The 27,062-nt window shown below is 41.7% G+C and overlaps 1 protein-coding gene across 1 annotated transcript in view; it reads right to left on the bottom strand.

Annotated features, from left to right (window-relative positions):
• Positions 1-6,340: 6,340 nt before the first annotated feature.
• FLI1 (Fli-1 proto-oncogene, ETS transcription factor) overlaps positions 6,341-27,062 on the bottom strand; it is a 54,790-nt gene continuing 34,068 nt past the window's right edge. The window contains exons 6-9 of the mRNA XM_075280149.1: positions 10,736-10,801; positions 9,140-9,202; positions 8,823-8,870; positions 6,341-7,631 (exon numbers count right to left, since the gene is read on the bottom strand). Coding sequence (XP_075136250.1) covers positions 7,105-7,631; positions 8,823-8,870; positions 9,140-9,202; positions 10,736-10,801 — 704 coding nt within the window. The 3' untranslated portion in view covers positions 6,341-7,104. The remainder of the gene's footprint in view (positions 7,632-8,822; positions 8,871-9,139; positions 9,203-10,735; positions 10,802-27,062) is intronic.

The raw sequence follows: 27,062 nt of genomic DNA, 5'->3' as shown, positions 1-27,062 counted from the left end.
GCGAGCAGATGGAGGGGGCGTTCCTCCCGGCTCTCACAGCACAGCGCGTGCTGTGAAGGTCCTCTTTAATGTGTGTGCACATACAGGTGGAACGTGAAACAGAGGGCAGATGAAGGAGGGGACGGCATGACACTGGGGGCAGAGATGGGGAGAACATGAATCTGGGGGCAGAGATGGGGAGGACATGAATCTGGAGGCAGAGATGGGGGGGACATGAATCTGGGGGAAGAGATGGGGAGGACATGAATCTGGGGGAAGAGATGGGAAGGACATGAATATGGGGGCAGAGATGGGGAGGACATGAATCTGGGGGCAGAGATGGGGGGACATGAATATGGGGGCAGAGATGGGGGGACATGAATCTGGGGGGCAGAGATGGGGGGACATGAATCTGGGGGCAGAGATGGATGGGACATGAAACTGGGGGCAGAGATGGAGGGGGCATGAAACTGGGGGCAGAGATGGAGGGGGACATGAATCTGGGGGCAGATGAAGGGTGTATATGTAAACAGATAATTTTCTTTTATGAAACTAACAAAATCTTCTCAGAGAACAAGGCTGACTGATCACCACTTATCTAAAAAAGATTGAAAAAAATTATAACAAATGTTTAGTTTTTAATTGCTGTATTTTTGTTAAATATATTAGTTGCTGTTACATATTACTACTTCATATCTTGTTTTCATGACTGCTGTTAAAATACATGTGTGACATTAGCTGCTGTGTGCGGCCCTCGCAACAACCTCTTGTTACTCATGTGGCCCTCGGGGTACCCTGAGTTTGACATGCCTGCTCTATGGTATGATGAGTAGTATAGCCAGCATAAGGCGGTCAGGCCTTGTATTCGCTTGGACTACCAAGACGTTGCTCAGGTTTATGGCTCCATCACATTTTGGGCAGCTCTTTCAGGGAGAGCAGGGGGTCCGGCCAGACAGCACAGACTGGCCACGGCTTCAGTGCGGCCTCTAAAGCAGGAGTGTGTTATTAGTTCTATCTGCAGGGGTACATCCCACGGGGTGGCTATATGCTTCAGGATGGGGGAAAGATAAGCCCATGGACGGGTCCACTGACACCAGTTAGGCTTCCAGTAATGCTTCCCTATCTAAATTATTTTTTATATGCAATGGTCTTTGGGAGTTTTGTTCTAATCTTGAAAGTTGAACATTTAGGCTTATGTCACAGGTTCACATATGCCTGTGAAAAGCTTGTCTCTGAGTCCGTGAAAAACGGATGGCACACAGATTTCATCTGGTTTTTTTGGGGTTTTTTTTACGGACACATAGACTTTTATTGATGTGAAGCATCAGCATCTGTAAAAAGACCTACGACCTGCAAATAAACATTGACGTCTGAATCAACACATTGAATTTAATGGGTTCGTATGTAAAATGTGGACATGTAAATAAGGCCTTAAAGGGGCTCTATCAGCAAAATCATGCTGACAGAGCCCCACATATGCGTGAATAGCCTTTAAAAAGGCTATTCAGGCACCGTAAAAGTTATATTAAACTACCCCCCCCCCCCCGTTTTAAAATAATAACCTAAAAAAGAATGTGCTCTACTTACCGAACGTGCACACTGGGCGGGCATGCAGGGTGTGTCTTCATCTTCATCCACGCCTCTTCTTCCTCCGATGTCTTCGGGTCCCGTCCTCCTCCGGCGCTCGTGAGCGGACACTGATATAAAAAAAAATAGCCTGGGCGCATGCGCAGTAGCTGTAGGAGAAGCCGCATGCTACTGCGCATGCGCCCAGGCTATTTTTTTTCATATCAGTGTCCGTTCGCGAGCGCTGGAGGAGGACGGGACCGGAGGACATTGGAGGAAGAAGAGGCGTGGACGAAGATCAAGACACACCCTGAATGCCCGCCCGGCGTGCACGATCCGCAAGTACAGCACATTCTTTTTTAGGTTATTATTTTAAAACGGGGGGGGGGGGGGGGGGTAGTTTAATATACCATTTACGGTGCCTGAATAGCCTTTTTAAAGGCTATTCACGCATATGTGGGGCTCTATCAGCATGATTTTGCTGATAGAGCCCCTTTAAAGTGACCATTGCATCATAAGAACTGTAAAAACAAGTTCCAGTTATTACCGGCAAAGAAGTATCCATTGTGTTTGACTATTGCCACCAGCCATAACTAAAGCCTGCCGGCCCATGTGGGGTGTCTTACAGATATATATGTTGAAACCTTTATATATCCAATATTGGACATTTTTTAAATTGAAAGCTACAGAACAAGACAAAGGTCATCTACCAATATGAAAATACTTTATTTTATATTTTATTTTCATTGTAAAGAGTAGGCGATATCCATACAAAGGTAAAAAGCCAAAATGTACAAAACGCTCAAAAAACATTAGAAAAATAACAGAAAACATCTGTACAAAATTCAAAATACGTTTCTGTAAGAAAACTAAAAAAAAACACCCTGCATTTCTGCGACCGAGGTCTACTCGTTTTGTTTATATGCTCTGTATATATTTTCACCTCTGAGGGCTCCGTGAGCAGGTTCATTATGTGATATCTAGGAAAATAATTCATAATTTATACAGTAAACTTGTCCTGTGGTTTGTGTGGATGCTGCACTGACAAACGCTCAGCGTCTGTGAATCCGTAAAGGTGGGGGAGGGGAGACACATCGGACACGACACTCTTACTTTAGTCCCGCCTGTCCATTACACAACTTTATATTGAATAGACAATAAAAAAGAATAAAAATGCTAACAGCAAAATTAGATTGTCTTCTGATAAATGGCCTAAATAACCTGAGACAGGTTCTGGTTTACTTTGAGACGTCAACGGGAATACTCCAGTTCAGAATAAATTGTTGGTAATCGCATTTGCGGAAGTTACTAAGAACAGCCGAGATGCAATAGATTTTTACTGTAACATAGACACCAGTTTCTAGTGTAAATCATTGTAAATTTTTGTTAGAACTGTTGCAAAACTTTTGCACAAATGACAAAATTTACAACTTTTATATGCCTTTTTTTTAGGTAAAGGCTTTAATAAATACCCCTTTTATTTTCTATACTCTTTCTATGCCCTGTTCAGATCTGCTTTTGTATTCCGTCCGGGGAGAGTACACATGGAGATCCCCCGAACGGAATACAAACGCAATTGCAAGCGCTGTGGTGTAAAAGCACACGGACCCCATAGTCTATAATGGAGTCCGTGTGCTTTCAGCACACTTCCACACACGAATCATTCGCGAATACATACGCTAATACAGAGTACATACGCTAATGTGAACCAAGGGTCACCTGATTGTTGCGAAGGCTTCCTGTTACCAGTGTCCACCTCGTATACTAAGATCTTTATATTATCTCCATCACATACAGCTTCCCAAACCACTGGTTGTCATACCTTACCTCCTTCACTTCCATACTGCTATATAGTCATCACTCAACTAGTATGTAAATACAGACATATGATCACTTAGGCCTGGTTCACATCTGTGTCTGCACTTTTTTTAACTGGACATGAAGTCCTGCATGTCCAACTTTGTGTCCAGTTAAAAAAAAACAAACAGTCTTGCCGCAGAGATGCAGAAGACGCTCACGGACTGTCACTTTGCAAACCCATTCAAGGGAAACGGTTTGAAAACTGACCGCCTGGGTTTCCTTTTCCTGACCAGTTTCTCTCGGCAGAAGACGGAAACCCAAAAGCAGAGACCGGTCGCAGGTGTGAACCCACCCTCAGTCTGCTAGGGAACCCCCCAAACAGAATACTGACTGCATTAAAAACCGGTTAGCAATGAAAGCACATGGACCCCATAGACTACAGTGTCCGCATGTCATGAAGAGAAAAAAGTACTTCAAGAACTACTTTGAAGGGGTCTGTGTTCTTTCATTGCTCACCAAACGGAATACCGAACGCAGATGTGAACCAGGCTTCATCTCCAACCATGTGGTGAAATGTGGATACATCATGGGAGAGGACAGACATAAAATAGAAAATCATACACGCTATTTCTATCATTTCGATGTATAATTTTCAGTCATGGATGTCACAGGTGTCTTGGAAGATCAGCAGTAGGGTTGAGCGATCGGGATCGAAGAAGATCGGATCCCGATCGTCGATCGAGTAAATTTCACGATCGCGATTGGGTTCCGATCCCACCTAATAAAGATCGGGAACGGAATTCCGATCCCGATCGCTCAACTTACCTGCACAGAAGTGCTGCCGCTGCCCGTTCTTCTCACTCCTCTTCTTTTTCTTTCAGAGTGCCCTGTGCACCCCCGCCTTCCTAGACTAGTGTTAGAAATGCTGGGAGAAGGCGAGGCTTGTGGCTTAGGAGAGTGTGGGCGAGACCAAGAAGAACGAGGAGCGGCAGCGGATCTGTGCAGGTAAGCGGACACCAGGTGGGCTAAGTAGCCGGGGGATTTTTTTTTAATCACTACACAGTGTGGAGTCCAAAAATTGAAACAATTTTTGGACTCCTGCTGTGTAGTGAATAGGATTGTTTTTAAAATCCAATCTTTGATGATTAAAAAAAATCCCATTGACTTGCATTGGGATCGGAATTGGTATCGGGTTCTGATGGAAAATGATTAGAAATCGGATTTTAAAAACGATCCTGAAATTTCAAGATAGGCTCAACCCTAATCAGCAGCATAACACAATGTGATGACTGGTTTTTCTTAACTGGACCCTAGCATTGTGCATGTTCTCTTTTATGGGCAATCCAATATTAATACTAAGTGTTATGTGAAAATGTTTTACATCTCACATAGAAATTAATTCATATCGTTGTACATCAATACTCCCACATTCCCATAGTGTCTATAACAAATTGTTCAGATCATTTAGCAGTCTCCACAGTATTTCATGTTATTTTACAGTATATGATGTGGCTGCATACATTTCTCCGGGTTTAGAGGACAATATCATCAGTATTTACAAGATTCAGGAACTTATTTTTGGTCCTAATATGTGTTCAGTGCGTGGAATGGGTATTATATAGATGATTATGTATTAGTCTTTGCTACTTCAGACCTCCTATCTATGTATGGTCAGTGTCTGGCAGGCTGCAGCAGTCTGCCATCCGTGCTTCATAACATGACCAATTATTATGAATGTGAAATTCCCCTTAATTTTGTGTATTTTGACAAAACATGTCTGTTAGTGATTCCATGTGGCTAACCCGCCGAAATGCCATGTGTGTCCCTGCCCTAATAGGGATTTTACAGATTACAATATTCATGACTTGCCCTCTGTGGGATCTGACAAGTGGCATCCTATAATAATACTTGGGTAAATGCTGCAGCCTTTTGATTGTTTAGGTCAGTCCATACATCAGATTGTCATACACTTAGAAGCTGCTGTTCTAGATATTGTAGCTTTGTCCCATTCAAATACCTGATCAGCAGGTGACATCTCTGATTTAATTTTGATGACCTATATTGATATGGAGTCTAACTCTACCTCCAAGCATAATAAACTGTCACCTTTGTGTTACAGAGCATTTTACAATGATAAATAATATACCTTTGTTATGTATGTTTCTGTTGTAGATTTGTAGACATAAAAAGGCAGTTGGTGCACTGGGGTTGCCATTCATACCCCTACCATCTTCAGTCTGCACCACCCCATGCAGTAGGTGTTGATCTTCCCATCACCTATCCTAGTCGAGCAGCAAGAGCAGTGCCACCAGGGCTGAAGGCCCGCCCTCAGTGCACCAACTACCTAATTTGTATAAGACTTAAAAGTTGTTTTGTCCAAATCTACAAAAGTAACATACAGAACAAAATAAAGGCATGTTGTTTATCATGGTATTGTGCTTTGTACAGCAGTAGTGTAAGCCGTATATGCTTATGGGAGATGATAGACTCCCTTTAACTATAGGCCATCACTGTTTTAGAATAATCATTCAATTTTATTTTGAACCCATTGGCTACGTCTTATCTGCATGGAATCATATTGGCAGTTTGATGGTCTCCCAAGATTAGGGTAGGTTCACGCTACTATTATTAAAGGGATCCTATCATTCAATCACAATTTTTTCTCATTAACACATCGGAATAGCCTTAAGAAAGGCTATTCTTCTCCTACCTTTCGTTGTCTTCTCTGTGCCGCAGTTCGCTTGAAAATCCGGTTTTTGTCAGTATGTAAATGTGTTCTCTCGCGGCACTGGGGGCGGTCCTCAGTGCTCAAACAGCACTGGGGGCGTCCCCAATGCTGCAAGTGAACTCTCCAGTGCCACCTCCATCTTCTTCAGGAGTTGAAGACACGGTTAAAACCTCGTTCCAGAAGAAGATGGAGGCGGCGCTGGAGAGTTCTCTGGCAGCATTGGGGACGCCCCCAGTGCTGCGAGAGAACTCATTTACATACCGACAAAACCCCCCATTTTCAAGCGAACGGCGGAGTGGAGAAAACAACAAAAGGCTTAAGGCTATTCCGACGTGTTAAATGAGAAAAAAGTGTGATTGAATGATAGGATCCCTTTAATGTCCGTTAATGGAAGGAACCTTCTTACATTAACATCAATGGGAACAGATTCCATATGGAGGGGGCTCAGTCTGTGTCCCTCACTCTACTACAGTTAATGTCCATTACTCTCATCCCATGATGGATGAGAGCAATGGACGTTCATAACAGTAGTGTGAACATCCCCTAACAGTAGAGGCGGTACACTTAAAAGGGGACACATTGATTTCTTTTATGGGCAATATACTGTACCCACTAATATTGCTGAAATTCCAGTTAGTTTAAAGCCTTTCCTTTTTGCCATCCAGTGCGTCTGTTTAGAAAAAAACATTTTTGTAAAAGTTCAGAAATGCTTACAAAACAATATGAAAGTAAATAAGGTAAGTCAGATGCAAATCATTTGCCTGGATCAATGTTATGTCCTGCTTACGCCACTTCCATATCACATCCTTGGGTTCAAGCAATTTGTCTTGCATCTCCTGGCAAGAACAAGCTTGAAATAATACTGGCTCATAAAGATCCATAAAGGCAGGGAGGGGAGATGAGAAAAATGAATACTGATATGGCACTGAGGTCAATTTCTGTAGTCTATAAGGACACTTTTTACCCCACTCCCAAAATGAGATGTATTCCATCAAGACAACCATAAATCCACATCAAGCTGTTTGAGGAGTCTAGTAGAAACCTAGGTGTGGCTGTACATGGGTGTTAGGATGCCGTGGAACATTGGGATTAGGGTATAGGTTTGCATTTGGAGAACTCCAGTAAGATGAGGTTGCACCAAAGAAGCCAGAAGACGTGACTGGCATTGAAGAAGGGTGTGAAGGGACAAAGTTAACCTTCTGCTGGTGAGTGTGATAGGTTGGCATGTAGGAGAACTCTGACGGGTATTTGTATACAGAAGTCTCAGTGGGATGAGGCTGCAGAGCTTGAGCAATTCCATGAAAGTCAAATTTGTAAGCATAGCGCTTCCCATGGACTTTAGTCATGATATTTTTGTCATAGTAATATCTCAGTGCCCGGCTCAGCTTGTCATAGTTCATGTTGGGCTTGCTCTTCCTTTCACCCCATCTCCGCGCCACCTCATCTGGATCTGTCATTTTGAATTCTCCATTTGTGCCCTCCCAGGTGATGCAGCTAGCGTTGGCGCTGTCTGATAGTAACTCTAGAAGAAACTGCCACAACTGGATCTGACCGCTCCCTGCAAGAAACCAAACAGAAAAACATCAGTAAGATCAGGGAAGGATTTACTGTTTTCACGCCACTTGTGCTATATCCTATGGTATGTAACAGATTCTACTATGTTTTTGTATATAGCACTTTACTAAGAAGATTTATGTAATCTTAAGTACTTTGAGGAATGTGTTGGAAGCTGCAGAAACCTGTGCTGTCACTAGGGGGCAGTGTAAGGTTTTGAATTAATCCAGACCAGGAAGAAGAGCCTGAAGTTGATGCGAATCACAGAGATGTAGTTGAAGAACTTTCAGTAAATGACTATTAAGTTTTACTATTCAGTGCACCTTATACACTCAGAGAAGTAACTGCTATTCCTCTGTGTAATGGCAGTGTGATTTAGGCATCAGATGATGGGAGACTATGTAAAAACTGAAACCCCTGCCATTAGCTTTACATGAATGCTGCAGCGCAATGGGATCATCTCCAGCTTTTACAGTGCTAAATGATAAAACGGATATTCTAGTTCCTTGCTATTGATCATCTATCCTCAGGATGGATTATCAATAAGAGATCAGTTGGTTTCCAACTCTTAGGAACCCTGCTGAATATCTGTTTGAAGGGACTGGGACCCTTGTGTGACAGCCGTGACCCCTTCACTTGCTGGATATTTATACCAACCTCTTCACTTCACTTCTATAGGACAAGGTTTTAATTACATTATATGGTGGTAATAAAACATATGATATGCAATGTAAATAGTGTAGGGGCATGGCACTTGCACAGGTACCTTGGTTCCATCTCATAGCTGATCAGCAGGGGTCCTGGGTGTTGGACTCCCACTGATCTCTAATTTTTGACCTATCCTGAGAATACAAATAGCAAGAAACTGGAATACCCCTTTAAAGCGGATATCCACTGACAGGTCCCCAATTCAACCTTATGAAATGGTAGAGTAAAGCCTGATAAAGACTGCTGTCTACCTTCTAAGGACAATACATCACCAGCAGCAAAGATGGGCACTAATATCTGCTGCTTGGGAAGATCAGTACAGTGACTTCTACAGAGAGACAGCTGTCAGGTTGATTAAATGAGTAATGCATCTTTGAACCCATTCTGCATTTTATATACTGTCTAATAATTCAACATTTTATAATCAAAATAATCTAAAGTGATTGCTGACTATCTGGAATTGCTAGGTATGTAAGAATATTCTCACCTGGATTAGCCAACCTGCTGCTTGTAGGGCCCAGAATCTGATAAGGATCTGGAAGAAAGAACAAGCATATAAATACACGCCACTAGCCCTTCACCTATAGAAGTGTCTGATGGACTCCCTAACAGTCTAACAGTAGACTTAAAGAGGAGATTACTCCAGATATAAATGTGATATCTTCCACCCATCTACAGAATCCGATCTCTGTATGTGGCAGGAGAAGAAGCTCCTCAGTCCGTTAGACATACTCGGATTCAGAATGTAAAACACATGCAAAAGACGAGAACATTATATTATAATACCTCTTTCTGTGTTAATACCTGGCTGTGGGCGCTGCTGTTCTGCATTCTTGTTCACATTTTGGGTGCCTCCAACAGGGGGACCTGTGATAGAACAAAGAAATTTGTTAAAATATGGAAGATGGGCACAATACCTCTATTTCAATATGATAGATGCGGGTCTCACCTCTGGGATATCCACCTATTTTGAGTGCAAGACCCCCATCTCACAGCCAGAATGGTTGTACAGCTACACATATGTGCTCACTCCTATGACTTCTATGGGAGTTCTGAATATAACTGTCTGCTTAGCAATATTCAGAACCATAGAGGTAAAGGGAATCAGCCACACGTGCAGTTGCAACAAAGGATTGGAGAATACCTGCTCTCAAGACAGGCATGGGTCCCAAATGAGTCTCTATTGGACAGTATATGCCATAAATGTCCCATTTGGAATACCCTTTTAGGCTAAGGCCCCGTGCAGCGAAACGCAGCAAAAAAAAAAAGCTGCAAAAAAAAAAAAAAAAAAAAGCATCTCTTTTAATTCTACCGCAATTTTCATTACATTTTTGCAGAGTTTTTCTCTGCGGACTTTCTACCCCTATTACACTGTAATGCCAGTGTTTCCGCATTTATAATTGAAAGACCGCAATTTACCGCTGTGGATATTTTTCTACAATTGTGTGGATGGAATTAGCCGCAATACCATCCACTTTGCAGGTAATGTAAAACCTAAATTTTCATAAAGTGGTGCTTAACCCTTATTTTGAGTCTTTAGGCTGCAATGTAAAGAATGGAGGTTTTTTATTTTATTCCGTGAAAGTATACAACACCTTTAGGCTTAGGCCTCGTTCACATCTGCATTGGTAATCTGTTCGGGGGAGTCCGCATGGGCATCCCCGGAACGGAATAGCAAACGCACTGGCAAGCGGTGCGCAGTGAAAGCACACGGATCCCCATAGACTTTAATGGGGTCCGTGTGCTTGCCGTGAGATCTGAGCAAGGAACATGCGGACAGGAAAGTACTTCACAATCTACTTTCCTGTCCACATGACTAGTGTAGATATCTCGCGGCAAGCACACAGACCCCATTATAGTCTATGAGGTCCGCGTGCTTTCACTGCACACCACTTGCAAATGCGTTCGGTAGTCCGCTCGGGGGTCCCCATGTGGATCCCCTGAACAGATTACTGAACACAGATGTGAACCAAGGGTAAGGCCCCACGCTGTGGAAATGCAGTTTTCCTGCGGCCACTAAGATTCAGCAGAAGAAATTACAGTATTTTACAGCATCTGCAAAGTGAACGAGATTTTGTTTAATCTCATCCACACATTGCAGTGAAAAAAGAGCCATGTAAAAACTGCACTTTCAAAAATACAACCTGTTAGTTTTAGCTGTGGAATAGGGAGCATTTAGAAAAAAAACACAGCAAAAACTTGATGAAAAGTGATGCAGAAAAAAAACGCAACATGATTTTGCTGCATTTTTTTTGTTTTTTTAGCTGTTTTTCTCTACTCGAGGCCTTAGTCTTAAAGTGCTTAGGAAAATGAATTACCATTATTATCCACAAAGTCTCCGGTATTCATGCAATGCAGGTTTTGATATGTATCCTTATTTGAAAGCGGAGGTTCACTTACTTTTTGTGACAGATGAACTGACGTTATTTCCCCACCCAGCTCTCCGGACCGCATCATAGGAGGGATCTGTGGAGGATGATGAAATATGATGAAACAGCTTCGATTCCTTTTAACCATGTCTAATCCAACAAAACTGGCCCCAAATCCTCCAAAGATGCAAAGCATGACTACGAACAGATAACATAGCAATGTAGCCTGAGACTGAGACCCCACGTTGTGGACACGCAGTTTTTTCTGTTGCAGATTTTGAAGCGCTTTTTTTTTAATCCAAAGCCAAGAATGGCTACAAGAGGATTGGGAGATATACAGTATATGACGCACTTATACATCTACCTTTTGCTCAATCTACCCCTAGATTTGGCTCAAAAAAACACAACAAAATCTTCAACAAAAAAAGCTGCGTTTCCGCAACATGGGGCATCAGCCTAAAGTGGACTGTATACCACCAGAACAAAAACTCTTTACTCAGAGTCTCCTTTATGTCAGCACTATTTTCCTTAGATGAGAATTCCAGTTATGTAAGCCCCTAAACCATGGGTGACTCTTTTCTTTATTGTCTTAAGTTTATTGATAAAATTTCAAATTTTAACCTTAAATTTTACTATAACCTTAGACAAAGGCCTAAAAGAGTTTTCATTCTGTAGCAGTTATGGCTTGCGGTTGTGGACTGAATATGACCGGGCTGTATGTTAGCAAGTGTTCTCTTTGGCTGGGGAGTGATCATGTAGACTAATGTCTTTAAAGTATGTCTGATCGCCACAATAGGTTCTTTTATCCAGAAATGAGTTAGTTAATGGGGACGGAAAATTGCCAGAGTACACTGGAGATGCAATGCCAAGGACTCAGACACCACCCACGTAAATAGAGAGTGTTTTAAGAAAATAAAGTTTTAGCCTGACACAGCCAGGGAAGGCAGCCAAATTCAGAGGAAAGGCAGCTTCTAGTGTCTGCGCTGCGCACTGAAGAACGTGCTGCAGCACAGGAGAGACGGGGGATTTTACGTCTCCCCGGAAGCATTACATTTTCCATTAACAGAAATGAGCATTTCAGATGTGTCATCTGTTTCTAATTCCTACAAAAGTGCGTAAGATTACGTTTCCAATAGATACAGCTTGGCGAAATTTACTGCGGTCTGCACCAGAGTAAATTCACTCTTGCTCTGAGGCCCCTTAGACAACTCTAGTAGCACTTGTAAAGATTAAGCCAATGCCGCACATGACCAGCAGATGGCGCTACGTTTTAGCTTCCCTTTTATCAGCAGTCCTGAACCGGGTTCTAGAATATTTTTCTTGGGCTCCCTGATTATCTGATTGTATTATTTGGAACAGATTTTTTTTTCGGGGGTGGGAGGTGGTAGTGGGCTCTGAACAATGAAACATTTTTATTTGAGGCCCTAGGATTTGGAAGGTGTTACAAAGTGTCTTGCTCACGCATATAAAACGTTTATGAATATACTAATGCAAAAAGATTTCTTTCAACCTCTGTTAGAGGAAGGTTAGAATATTTTATAGAAATCGCCTTCCATAGTTTATAATGTATAGTGCATAGCTGAGCAATGGACTTGTGGCGGCGAGAGATTACTTATTCTGCAAACCCACAGCCACCACAAACTGCTGGAAATTGTCATCTTACACTGATTGAATGTAACATCCCCGTAAAAAGCCAGACTTTGCGACAGAATCTAAGTGGATTCCATTATAGTTTATTAGATTCGTCAGACGCCGTTGGTGTTCATTTTATGACCACTTCAGTTATTTTTGGTGTCCTCTGATGAACAGTGGAAAAGACCAATGTAGATGTGAACAGGGCATCAGTTTGTGATCTGATCAGCACAGGTGATCCAGAGCCGTAACTACTGGGATAACAGCCACAGGGCCCATCATATTAGGGGACCTATGGCTGGCCTATGAGATATATATATATATATATATATATATATATATTTATTTTAATATGACGTTATCTGCTGGACCCCAGCAGATAACGGCCCCAATTTACTTACCAATCCTCGCTCCTGCTCATGGCTGCCTGCTCTTCCCCTTCTGCGGAGGCGACTGTGAGCAGGAGCTGGAACCGATAAGTAAGACCATGGGCTCGCAAACCCACAAACACTGTCATTATACTCAAGGGTCTTTTTAGACCACTGAATATAATGATCGGAGGTCCAGGAGAGGCAAGGGAACATAAAAAACACTGTTACTCACCTCTCCTGGGCTCTGGAGTTTGCGTCCTTATGAGTCGCAACACTGGCCTGGGTCATGTGACGTCTGGGCCATCACTGAACGTCGGGGAAGGTGGGGGGCCATGTCAAATGTTTGCCTTGAGGTCCCACCATTCCTACTTACACCACTGAACTGATATATGTGCAACTTGGCCCTAGCAATACCGGAAATTGTTCATGAGTTGGCCTGCTGACCTGAGCAACTTTGCAGTTTTAGAAGAAGTTCTGTATTCTTTGTTACTGACTCACAATTCCTCACATCATAACAGTAAACGATGACTAAAAAGTACAAAATGATAGTTACGGTATATCTTTTTAATTTGCTATTTATTGTGCAACTGCTATTGAATGGTTTAGATTCCATATAGGTTTTACTATACCATACAATAGACCATTCCTGACCATATATGACATTATCTTTTCATCATTTGCTTTGCTATACATATCCATCTCTGTAAGCGAAGTACGTCTACAGCAGTATGTGCTTTCTCCGGTGCTAATAATTTCCTGCAATGTATCAATGTAGGTAAAATATTGCTGAGATTTTCAACTTTATGAGGCAGATTTATTATATATTTTAAGGCAGTTTCTTGCATATATTGTACGATAAAAGTTATAAACTTGGTGCATTGCTTTTTCTAAACCACAGTTTGTAACTTTTGGTGCATTTGCTTAAAAATGAGTTATGATGGGGCTTAGGGGGAGGGTGCGCGGTCTCCAACAGCCCACCAAATTACCTATAATTTTCACCAGAACCTGACATACATTATAGCTAAAATTGGCGCCAGCTCCTATATGGTGTAGATTAGAGTTTGCCCTCAAAGTGCAGTAGATGCATCTAATTCACGTATGTTCCTCAAGTGTATGGCTCTCTTAATATACAACAGTATCTTCTTGACTCCTCCAATACAAGCTTGGTTCAGCTGAGCATGTATGTGTTTCAATGGGAAGAGTGGAATATCTTGAGGAAAATAAAAGGATCAGACACTGAAATTCAATATCCCCAGAATCATATGTCAGGGCAGAGTCAGGAAGGGTCCATACACATAAGCTAGTCGTCAACTGGTTTTGGCCAACTTTTCTGTAATGTGTATGGGGGGCCTTTACAATGACATGGCATGCTGTCTGTGATTTAATAGTACACCCATACAACCCCTGGAACTTAATTCCATATTGTCAACTACTAATATTTCTCAGTTTTCTATATTGCTCATAATAATTTAGTAAATTCAGGACAATTTCTAGCTGCATCACACGGCCACCCAGGAATCTCCAGTGGGCAAGCAGCTTGCTGGCAGGAGAGCGCTTACCTTTAGAGCCACTGTTCTGCTAGCGCTAGAATATATTTTAGTTAGAGGGAGATGAATAGAGCCTCTGTGTTTTACAACCAGCTCTCACTGAACTGTTTCCATATGTTGGCCGATGTAATTCTATAATAAATAAAGGGAAAATATCCACTCTGAATTTTACTTTGAATGTGAAATCTCTGCAACAACCCCTATGAAATGTGCAGGGCAGTGTCCCTGCAATGTATGCTCTCATAATCACTATAATGTGTCCGAGGTGTAGAAATGTAGACTCTGCTGAAATGGAAATAATCTACTGCCACGCACGTAGTCCTGACGAAAGGTGATGGTTTCTGGGGCTTTGTAATATTTGTGCGTTCTGTCCTTACAATTTTCATGTCTGCTTGCTGTCACTAAATAGAAACAAATTGTGTAGAAACCAAGGCTGAAAATCTGTACAAATCTAATACTTAATACAAATACAGATGATCATTACCATTGTATCTAGTTTAGGCAATTTTTTAGGAGAATAGTCTGGAATCCATGCTGATATACACAGTAGCAGGAGAAAAGTTTGTGCTAGTGCTGCATTTAACTCTAAGGCTAAGGATCTACATAGCGAGCCACCACCAAAAAACAGACTTTTCCTCTGCGTACTTTCTACTCCTATTATTATAGCTATATGGAAAACACCAGCATTTCCGTAGGTATAATGTGGCATTTTTGAAATCGCATCTTTTCCGCTGCAGATTTTTCTCTGCAATGTGTGGATTGGATTAGCAAGAACGTTAATGGTAAACACAGGTAATGTAAATGCAGCATTTTTTGCCGTTGTGTTTCTGCCGTGGCCAAAACGCTGAGTGTTCGCAACATATGGCCCCCGTCTAAGGTTGAATTGATATGCGGCACATTTGTTGCCAATGAAGTTGTTTTGGGAGAAAGAGCATGGATTTCTATAGCCCACATCAAATGAATGGACATTTCTGCAACACATATATTGCATTTGAATTCACCCTTTAGACTAGGACTACACAAAAGGTGGTCTCTCCCTAAGGCCGGGTTTACACAATGTCTTTTGGCACATAATGTGGCACGTAGACGCCGCGGGAGCTTTTTTGGGCCGTATACGCTCCCATTGTTTTCAATGGGAGCCAGTACCGTATACGCGGCGCTATTTTGCGGCCCCCGCAAAATCACTGCAAAAAAAGCTCTCGTGGCGTCTACGTGCCACAGGACATCGTGTGAACCCGGCCTAAGGATGGACGTTATCCCCATAATCTACACAACACCTGTCATGTTACCAAAGATCGCTATGTTACCCTGTGACTTCATCATTGTTAGATCAGTACTGGTACTGGTCATCTTTAGTTGTGCAATTGGAGTCACAGCCAAAGTATCTGTGTAGCCCAGGTATTAGGGTAAGTTCACACTGGGTTTTTTGGATCGGAACCTGAAGCTGCTGCCGCCTCAGGTTCCAATCCAAAAACCGGGTAGCTGCGACTTAAAGCCGATGCACTGCACTACGGCCTCAAAACCCTGACCTAAAAACTCAGTGTAAACTTACCCTTAGAGTTATGCCTAGTCTAAAAAAGGAAACCATCAGCTATGTGAGCCGGGCTAGGTCACTACAGGTTACAGTCTCTGAATGTAAATAATTATTGTGTCTATTCCAGAAAAGCAAGCTGGAGTTGTTTGGAGAGTTGGTTTAGTCTAGGGATACATGGAGACTTTTGGCTATTTGTCTGGGTTATGCCATGAAAATTATTTATCCTCTACCCTATTGATAAAGGATAAAATGGTTATTGTTGGGGGTCCAACCATTGAGATCTCTAACAATCCTGAGAACAGGGGTTTTTTTTAACCCTCATTGAGAATAAAGTCGCAGCGGATGCAGACATGCCCCTTCATTCTTTTCAATGTGAGTGCTGGAGGTAATCGAGTGCTGAGTCCCATTGAAGTGAATGAAGCGGGGGGCGGGGGGGTATATCTGTGTATACCCTGGTTACATATTCAATGAAAATAAATCACCTTCCAGTCTCAGCATTAGTGGGGGTCTCAGCAGTCAGACCGTCACTGGTCAGCTATAGGATAGAGGATAAATAATTTTTTCGGCATAAACCCATTAGGTAATACTGCAGTTCCATGTCACTCAATTACATGTCGCTATGTAGCCCCGGCCTTAATGCACCATTAAAACCCTGTTAGAACCTCAGACGGTGAAAGTGTCTCTGCCTACAGGAGTCCTAAATCCCTATAATGCTTGAAATCTGTGCAATATGTGTTATTGGTCATGAATACGTCCTGATAGGAACTGTAGAACACATGACTGGCTCTGATGAATGCATTTAGCACCAGAGATTCTTTAGGCTGGGGTCACACATGGTGGACACATTTGCTGATTTTCCAGCAGGAAAATTCAGAAGCTTTTTTTCCTGAAAGCTGCTGTTGCAAATGTCACCTGAAATTGGATATTTTTTTCTGTGGCCCTCATGTAGGGATCACCATAGGTCTCCCATTGCTTTCAACTTATGCGTTGCAAAGATTAAAAACAGTGGTAAAACCAAAAGCAAAAATTGCCATATTACAGACGCGTCGAACATCAAGTTTCTTTTCGCAGCATGTCGATGAGCTATGTGTATTGCAGCAGGTTAGCTGCCATTGAGTACACTGTGGCTAACTCATTGTGAGTGTGCATCGTGTGACCCAAACCTACACGTGCATGTTGCAAGTTGCAGGTAGACATGCAGTACTGCAATTGGCAGTACAAGCTATTCCCTAATGTAAACTATTCCCTTGTACTGCTAATGCACATGTAATAGCATCCTCAGGCCCCACTTTGTGGCAAAGCAGCATTTTTTGTGGCAGATATTTTTTTTGAGCCAAGCCTAGGAGTGGTACAAAAGGAATGGGAAATATAAAGGATGCTCTTATACATCTCCCTTCTGCTCAATCCACTCCTGGTTTTAGCTAAAAAAAAAAACTAGCAAAATTTGCAATGAAAAAACTGTTTTTCCGCACAATGTTGCCTTTGCCTCAGATATGTTTATAGAACTTATCTGTTGCACGTCCTGATTTGGCATGACTTCCCATAACTATACTTCCTACATAGGTTTAGGTGGACGGATGATGATAGATGATGCTTCTGTAGTATAATTTTTCCCTGCTTTTTTATATAACAAAAGTTCATGAAATGAGATCTAGGAGCAGATTTATTGGTCTGTTGGCAGAGGCAGATCCAGGATTTGTTTTAAAGAATGGAGAATCAAACCCAACTGGCTGTAAGATTGGTGTAGACTTAATAAAATAGTGGTTCTTTCACTTGGAAAAAGGAGATAGATAATCATTACTTAGAACGTGTCCCAGACAGGCTGTCAGATTTAATTCCACATGCTGGAGTCGGACTCTGGGACAGGCAGAACTGGGAGGGTCCCTTGTGAGTTAAGTTTCCTGCCTCCCCCCAACTTTAACACAACCGGTCTTTGTTTTCAGCTTCCCGTGAAAAAACACAGTGGCCAGCCGCTGAGGTGGGTCAGCGAGAGAAATCAGACAAAACATTAGCAGTGGAATTTCAAAGGAAAACAATTAAAATGGAGAGCAAAAAATTCAAACAAGAAGGGGGTACATGGAAAAAAAGATGAAGGGCGATAAAATTGTATCAGTGGTTGTAATCAAAGTCATAAAGGGGTCAAGAAATAGAAAGAGAGCGGTGTGAGTCATGCCTGGAATATATTCATTGAGATTTTGGAGGAGAGAAATGCAGAAGGATACATATCCTCAGGGACAATGAACCATGCATCATTATGGCATGTTATAATTGTATGAATGGCTTATTATTTGAAGGTAACATAAAAAATGAAGGAACTTAATACATACAGAAGTGAAGACATCCCTGATGTCTATCTACATATACGTGTAATCTAATCAATTGTAATGTCAACTAACCACTACAAGCTATAGGGTCAGAATACACTGAGGCTTACTATATATACTGTATATATTTGTTATTTAGTTCAGAATTACTCTATAACAATGGAGTATTTAGTGTATTATTTTAATGATATTATTGCTGAGATCTTTAGAGGAGAGAGCTGTAATGCCCAGCTGGTGACTCTAAAGCCATTTCCTACCATGTGCTGCATACTACTGGGTGCAGAGCCTTCTCCGGCTGAGGCCACTTGTTTTGGAAACGCAACTTTTTTTGTTGCAGATTTTACAGCGTTTTTTTTGAGCCACGAGTACCAGTATTTCAAGTACCGTAATATTTGATCGAATACTACTAGCTCATCTCTAATAACCACCACAATATACAAGGTGGTCCACCACAGGCATTTGCTATCAGCATAAAAAAGTGTCAGTATACAATCAGTATGTGCATCAGTCCGTTTTTAGTCTCAAACTGAATTAATACGGACTGATGGCATGTTGATGTGTGTGAACAAAGCATTACACTCATTATTTTGGTGCAATTGTAGCTGGCACTGCCATGGGCAAAGCTTCTCCTGAGTAATGTATAATTGAAGGGTTTCTTGGTGAAGAAGTGTCTTTCCAACTTCTTAGGACATTGTGGCTCTTTAGCCTCAGTCTCTAAATTGTGGAATATGTTATTTAGTTGGCATCGTCAGGCAAAAATGTACATTACCAAAAGTAGTGGTTCCACCCACCAGTAAACGGCTCTGCCAAACCGCAAGATATTGATAGAACAGGTACAGCGCAAATAGCGGCCTGTGGAATGCTAACTCCTGCGAAGAGTGTTATTTCCAGCGTAAAAATAACATCTCCTATGACTACACACGGTGACCTCACTTTTTCCTTCTGCATTAACACATAGGGTGTCTGTGTGAACTAGGACTGTGTATTAGGGAACACGTTCAATGTCTGCAGGTTCAGATACTATAAATCTTCAGTGCTGCTTATCACAGTAGCTTTGACTTGCTTAACCATGGCTGTGCATAAATGTTAGTACAGCAGAACCAGTGCACAAGTCTGCAGATTGGATTCACAGATCATAGTATTATGGACGGATGCTCCAAGTATATCATTATGGTATAATTCAACTGAACTGACTATGTTTGTCACATACACAAGAAAGTTGAAGAAAGAGTGACTGTATTATCCAATATACGCTTAAAAATTCATCGTTTCAGGGTTATTTATACTTCAAAGGTCTTCTCTTCTCAGCCAATACCATTTTAGGGAGCATTATTGCATGTGGTGGCTTCCTTTAGTTATCTAAAGGTAACAGGCAGCACATAGGACGCTGCAGTCACCATTGGATGCAGCTGAAATTTCAGTTTATAGCTGATTCTGCTGAAATCCCTTGCAGTAATTTCATTGTTTCCTGTAGAAATTCTGCAGAAAATTAAAATGCTCAGGAACTGCACCGTCACTGGGCCTAAAGTACATGGACATGCTTGTCGTGTGTCCAGTGTGCACCATATTATTAAAGTGAAGACTTGAGGAGGATAAGCAATTAAAAACATACATCTCCAATCTAATACATGTATTTATAATTGCATACTTATGACCAAATTAATTGGAGAGAGTAGTTAGCAAGAATTGCACATTCTTTTTAAAGGGAACCCGTCACATGAAAAATACTGTCCAATCAGCATACACCTTGTTATAACACAGGAGCAGATTGATGCATAGGAAAGTGGTAAAATACTCAGTATAGCCAGTCGTTTAACTATTGACATCTCAGCTACATCTGTAATAAGAAGATAAGGGGGTGGCCCTATCAGTGACTGACAGTCTCTCCTCTATGACTGTACATACAGAGACAGCTGTCAATCACTGATAGGACCGCCTCCCTGACTTCTCAATATAGAAAGAGCAGAGATTTCAGAAGATACATGATAGATTATTTGAGTTTGTTCCCACAAACCTATACATCAGTCTGCTCAGCTCCTCCGGCTTTACAAGATGCTAAATGCAATTTCTCTTAGGCCTGGTTCACATCTGCATTTGGGTTTCCATTCGAGGAGTCCGTTTGGGGACCTCCCGAATGGAAACCTATACACATTAAAAAGCAGTTACCTTCAGGAAACACGGATCCCATAGACTATAATGGTTTCCGCACGAAACGGAGTTCTGCGTGAAGGACTTTTCTAACCGCATGATTCGTGCAGAAACCACCCGGACCCCATTATAGTCTATGGGGTCCATGAGTTCCCCAGGCAAGGGGGCGTTCACACTTGTGCCGCTGTCCGCCTGCCATGATTCCACCGAAATTGCAGGAAAATCAACTTGGGGACGGCTTGCTGGTGGTCAGTTTAAAAACCCATTCATTCCAATGGGTTTTTAAAACAAACCGCGAGTATCCGTATGCAGCCTCTCCATTGTGAAACCATCTTTTTTGCACAGACACAAAGTCGGACATGCAGGACTTTGTGTCCATGCAAATAAAATCGGTGAGGATGCATATAGACACAGGTGGTTTGCTTTAAAAACCCAGTCAAATGAATGGGTTTGTAAACTGGCTGCCAGCAAGCCGTCCCTAAATTGTTTTTCCTGCAATTTCAGTGGAATCATGTTGGGCAGACAACAACACAAGGGTGAGTAAAAAGACATGCAAATGAAACATCATTGGTAAAAAAGAGGAAATTGCTCCTACCACCACCTATTGGAAGGTAGCTCCCTATAGATTAATGGCTGGTTTTCATAGAAACCAAAGAGCATAATCTGAAAATAACAGTCAGGCCAGTAGAACTCCTCAATAAGGAAGAGATTCCTATCTACACATCTATACAGAGTAAGGTACTGGTTGGCTGCGAAAGGTGTCGGCATGGATCAGAAGGAGTAATGTCTCTCATTAATGAGAGGCCGATACAGAGACTTATTAAACCATGCATGCCCTGCTAAGAATTCTGGGTAAGGGATATGCAAATAAGACCTCACTGGTTGTAAAAAGAAGGATTTGCTCCTATCGTCACCTATTGGAAGGTAGCTCCCTATAGATTAATGGCTGGTTTTCATAGAAACCAAAGAGCATAATCTGAAAATAACAGCCAGGCCAGTAGAACTCCTCAAAAAGGAAGAGATTCCTATCTACAGACAGCTGTTTTTTTGCCTCTCATCTATACAGAGTAAGGTACTGGCTGGCTGCGAAAGGTGTCGGCATGGATCAGAAGGAGTAATGTCTCTCATTAAAGAGAGGCCGGTACAGAGGCTTATTAAACCAGGCATGCCCTGCTAAGAATTCTGGGTAAGGGATATGCAAATAAAACCTCACTGGTTGTAAAAAGAAGGATTTGCTCCTATCGTCACCTATTGGAAGGTAACACCCTATAGATTTATATTTGGTTTTAAAAGAAAACTAAAAGCATAACATGGGATGGAAACCTCTTCCCTTTAGAGGCGTTATAGTGGGTTGGCTATTATTACCATATTGTGGATTTAGGTTAATTTGAAAACCAGGTATCCATCCATAAGGACGCTACCTTTCAATAGGTGTTGCTGGGAGAAAATTCCTCTTTTTCTCATGAGGTCTTAATGGAATGTTCCTTACCTGGAATTGTCAGCAGGGCAGGCATAATCTAATAAGTCCCTGGACCAGTCTCTCCCTATTTCCTCTATTGTGAGTGAAACAACAGATGTCGCACATTTGTTATGATTTTAGATGGGACTTTTTCACCTGTGCAGTTTATGAGGTGTATTCATTTTAGGAGGCGTAAACTGTATTATCAATGTTTTTTGGGTTCACCATAGGTTGTGTGCAGGTTTTATTATCAATGACTGACTTTTCGTTTAGTTAAATAAACCTTTTTATTAAATACAGTCCCAGGCATAAGCGTATTTGTGAAGTGAATATCCTGCCTCACTCAGCACCTGTCCATGCAAAAGAGAAGAGACATACATGTCTATAATGGAAGAAAGATGGGAGCATAGCGGGGGGGAGAAGGGTTAGAACACAGAGAAACAAAAGTATAGCCTGCGAAGCATTTGTATATTTTTTGAGGTCTAATATGACCAATCTAAAGGAACCTTTTGTCGGTTGCCATCAAAGCCTGGACCAGAGAAAACGCTGAGTGACAAGCTTTTGTCTTGCTAATGCACCTTGATTGAGACAGTGAGAGCTCCTGCGCACCCAGGTACACAGGCGGCCTGATTGAGATGAAGCGGGCAGACACTTGAGCTTGCAAGCCTATTATGTGATGCACAAAAGCTGCACCTGCAGTGAGGCCTAGTGTGATCTTTACCATATACAATGATAAACCCTCCTCCGACACAGGGCCATCTACAGATGATGAGCTCCTATGTTGTATCCTGTACAGGGCCATACTTTATTCCATAGCAAAGACTAATCAGCAAGAGTTATGACGATATATACTTTATGTATACATAGTAATAGAAATATGACGTTTGCAGAAGACAGAACTTTTAATGATACAAACAACTTTGCACTGAAAGGTAGAAGTTTGCATTTGGTACTTTTGAACAATTAATGTTCATGATTACTGTGCAATGTTATTACAGCCTGTACTAATATCATATGTCTACTATAAAATAGATACTGTGTGATAAAAATAGTGAAGGGTCCCCACACAGTCCAGTGTGCCCCACGGTGGCATCTACACAGTATATTATGCTCCACAGAGGTGGCACCCACACACAGTATAATATACTCCACAGTGGCCCCCCAACACAGTATAATATACGGTACTCCTGTACTTACCTGCACCCCTGCGGAGAGCAGCTGGGTATCATCCTTCTTCCACCACAAAGCAGGCGCTGATGAGTGAAGTCATCGTGCCTGTGTCGGGGCTGAGGTCACTACAGTTTTCAGGAGAAAGTACATCTCCTGAAAGAAGCGCTCAATGGGGAATCTTGGAAAGCTGTCCTGGATTCACCGGGCGATCCAGTGAGGCACTTGTGCCCAAAGAGAGGGCTCTGAGTGCCCCCTCTGGCACGCAGGGCATAGGTTCGCCATAACTGTTCTATACAATCCCTTGCATCTCTGTGGCAGCAAACATTGTCCGATCCTGTATCATACTTTCTTCCAACAATCTCATACTGCTTCAGTGTTTGTCAGGACAAAGTTGGAAACAGATTCCAGAAAGTACTGAAAGTCTTCATAGAGCTTTAGGCCCTAAATAATAGGAAATATTTTCCAAAATGACTTTTTTTTTCATTTTATATGCCTTGGGATAATGATGAAAGTTATTTTCAAGGTTTTCAAGGGGTTTGAGCAGAAATGGTAAAATAATAAATGTTCCTTTATTAATATTTGTTGACTCCATCGGACACTCATGCCAGCTTCACTAAATAGTCCTAGTTGAAAAATGAATTCTGTTATTTGTTATTAGGGATGCCAAAGAATAGGTTAAAAGTCTATTCCACCATTTCTTCAAGTGCCCAATACACATTGTTGGCATCAAAAAAGAGCAGCAGGAAAAAACACACTTTTCACTTTCTGTCACTGTGAAAAGTGCGTTTTTTCCTGCTGCTCTTTTTTGATGCTGTCTGCTACATGGGGCCTTAGCCTTAAACTTGTCCTCTGTTATCAGGATGTCGCCACCTGCTCCTGATTTACTATGCCACTGCATATAAATATCCCAGTCCGGATTGGATCTTGACCAGTGATATCTCTGAAAATCATACAAACTTAGTGTCATATGAAAGAAAATCAAAGGTTGTCCAGAAGTTTAGTCTTTGTACAAATCTTCAGTAGTTATTTCCGCCTTTATGGGGAAAAAAACTTTGGTTGACCATCTTGATAGCCAACAATGTGTATTGGGCACTTGAAGAAATGGTGGAATAGACTTTTAACCTATTCTTTGGCATCCCTAATAACAAATAACAGAATTCATTTTTCAACTAGGACTATTTAGTGAAGCTGGCATGAGTGTCCGATGGAGTCAACAAATATTAAGTCTGCAGAGGTTTCCTTTGTGGACTTTTTTGTTTCCATTATACCTATATGGAAACCGGCTGCGTTTCCGTAGGTATAATTGACATGCTGCAGTTTCCAAAACCCGGCCTAAAGTAGGAATCTAACACAGGAAATAAGAATAGGTAACAGAGGTACACACATAACAGACGACCCATAGGCCACAGCAGAGGCGTCACTTGAAGCTCCAGGGCCCCAGTGCAGAATATATAGTTGGTCCCTATTTACTGTGTGCTATCTACAGTATAATAGTGATGTCTTCTTATGCAGTAGAGAGGCCTTTGGCACCCCTATAGCTATGCCCCTGGGCCACAGGTAGCAGAGTAACTAAAAGAACAGAAAACTGTGGGCCACAGGTAGCATAGGTACTAACATAAGAGAAGGACACATGCGGCCACACATACAGGAATGCAGAAGGACTAATGAGAATTACAGACATGACTCCAGCATCAGACAGAAACATAACTCCAACATACAGATAGGAGGAAAGTATGCTTCCAAATAACAGACATTACTCAGGCTAGGTTTACACTTTTGCTGGCCTCTATGTCGTTGGGGTCTGTCAGGGGACCTGAGCAACGAAGAGCCTGACCACTAAAAAAGCAGTTACCTGCGGACACCTGTAGATCTCATGGACTATAATTTGTTCTGCTTGGTCTCTGTGTTTCTGCAGTTTTTACATTAAAACTTTTTGGCAGTTTTTGACATGGAGGCTCCAACAGAGACTCTGACACAGATGTGAACCTAGCCTCAGTCAGGTTGTGGATAGAGAATCATATACAAACTAGTAGACGGAGATTGTCAGAAGGAGGCCAAGTAGGTGTAAGAAATAGGAGCACACTCAAGAAGTAACCAGGTGACTAGGTCTGCTGGTAAAGGTAGTACACGTGCAGGTACAGAGTGGCAGCCAAATGAATAGTTTGGAAGATCTCTCTTATGAGGATAGGGTATCAAAACTGAAATTATTTAGTCTAAACAGGAGAAGACTGAGAGTGGAGAAGATATCTTTATATAAATATGTTAATAGTCCTGATAAAAATGTAATTGACAGGGGGCCACACGGTGACTCAGTGGTTAGTACTTTAGCCTTGCAGCGCTGGGGTCCTGGTGTTCAAATCCCGCCAAGGGCAAAAACCATCTGCAAGGAGTTTGTATGTTCTCCCCGTGTTTGCATGGCTTTCCATCCCATATTCCAAAGACATACTGATAGGGAAAAATGTACATTGTGATCTCTATGTGGGATCACAATTTACATTACAAATAAATAAATTTAATTGACAAATAAAAAAAATTGATTAATGCTTCCAGTTAAAGAATGTGCAATTTTGCCACAAAATTCGATAGCATTACTTTACTGCCCGAAATGTAAAATTACAGAATGTGCTCCTGTGAGATACGGTAATGGCAGAAAGTATGGGGAGCTTCATAAGGGTTACAAATCTTTCTTGTAAATCACAATATACAGGGCTACTGGTATTAATGTAGTATCGTTGATGTTGATCGAGAGATCTGTCTGCTTGCCAGAATTTTTACATTTAATGGTGAATTGGGTCGGTGCTATTAACGCAGTGGTTTTTGCTTTTATCTGGGTCAATTGGGTTTATACGTGTAAAATGGCTAACTTGGTGGACAGGTTTTTTTTCAGCCCACTATGAATGTCACAGATTCCTAAAACCAGTGTGGTCAGGAGAAGCTCTTTGGCCCCTGGTCCTCGGATGCAGACATGCGCTGCTCTAGACAGATGATGGCTGAACTCTCTATTAACCCTTTCCATCAGCTGAAATCTAAATGATAGATCCTATCTAGGCCTACTGACTGGAAAATGTATGAAATCTTCTGCTAACTTGTAATTCTTTAGTATTAACTACATTTCCAATATTTTTATATTTTTAGTTGTTTGCATATTTTGCAGAACTGGTCTCATAAAAAGAGAGCTTTCCTGGTTTGCTAAAAGGTATTTTGTCTTTTAGCAATAAAATGTATCCTTACTCCTTTGGTTCCACATGAAGGTAGTTTTGTTGCTCATGGCTAGCCCACACTATTTATTCAGTACTATATGCTCCCATGAGACTTGTACAACTCCACTGAACCAGACATCTTCTGATGTCATTGTGCCACCCCCAGCCACAGTCTTAGGTCTAGTCCAGAGCTCCGAGCTCATTACTTTTACTAGCAAAGCCAAACTGTCAGACAGTAGGGAGATTTATTGAAGACTATCAAGAAGGAAAAACTGATGCAGAAATACTTTGCAACAAGAAAAATTTGCATTCACTTTCTTATTATTTTCATAAAACATCTATCTACTGACCCAAGCTCATCTACATAGATCTGCAGTAGACACAAGTGGTTGCATTGTTTCTTGTCTATGTAGTTCATACACTCTCTGTTGGCCAGAATATGAGCATTGGAAGAATGAAGACCGGAGGGGGACAAGTAGACCTAAATAAAGAATCCTTCAAAGCAGGCTGTTTTTAAGGCCTAGAAAATTATATGTCGGCTAGTTGCACGTGCGAAGACACATTTCTTAGAGCTCTATATTGTGATGTTTTTCTGTCCTGAATTTGCCGAGACATTCTCTAATATTTAGGAACAGTACCAGCAAATTCAACATACAGAACCGCACCCCAAAGTGCAAGGTGCCCGATGATATAGCACCCAGATAATATAGAGACGGGACGGGGTAAACCATGGCGTAGTCAGGGGTGGGAGATGGGACGGGATTTATTCATACTTAATTTACCAATGCTAAATGTCAAAGTTGGTAAGTATGAATTGATCTGTACCTACAGTCTGCCACAGTCAATACTGACTGGACAATGTTAAAGTGTGAAGAAATACCCCCTCAGCTGGTAATGTCCACTTGCAAATTCATTCATACATCTATCTAAATTTATTTCTTGGAATAAAATTATTACAAATTATTTTTTTCTC

Source organism: Leptodactylus fuscus, chromosome 6 (assembly GCF_031893055.1).
Source record: "Leptodactylus fuscus isolate aLepFus1 chromosome 6, aLepFus1.hap2, whole genome shotgun sequence".
Lineage (NCBI taxonomy): Eukaryota > Metazoa > Chordata > Amphibia > Anura > Leptodactylidae > Leptodactylus > Leptodactylus fuscus.
This window is presented reverse-complemented; position numbering and strand designations above follow the sequence as displayed.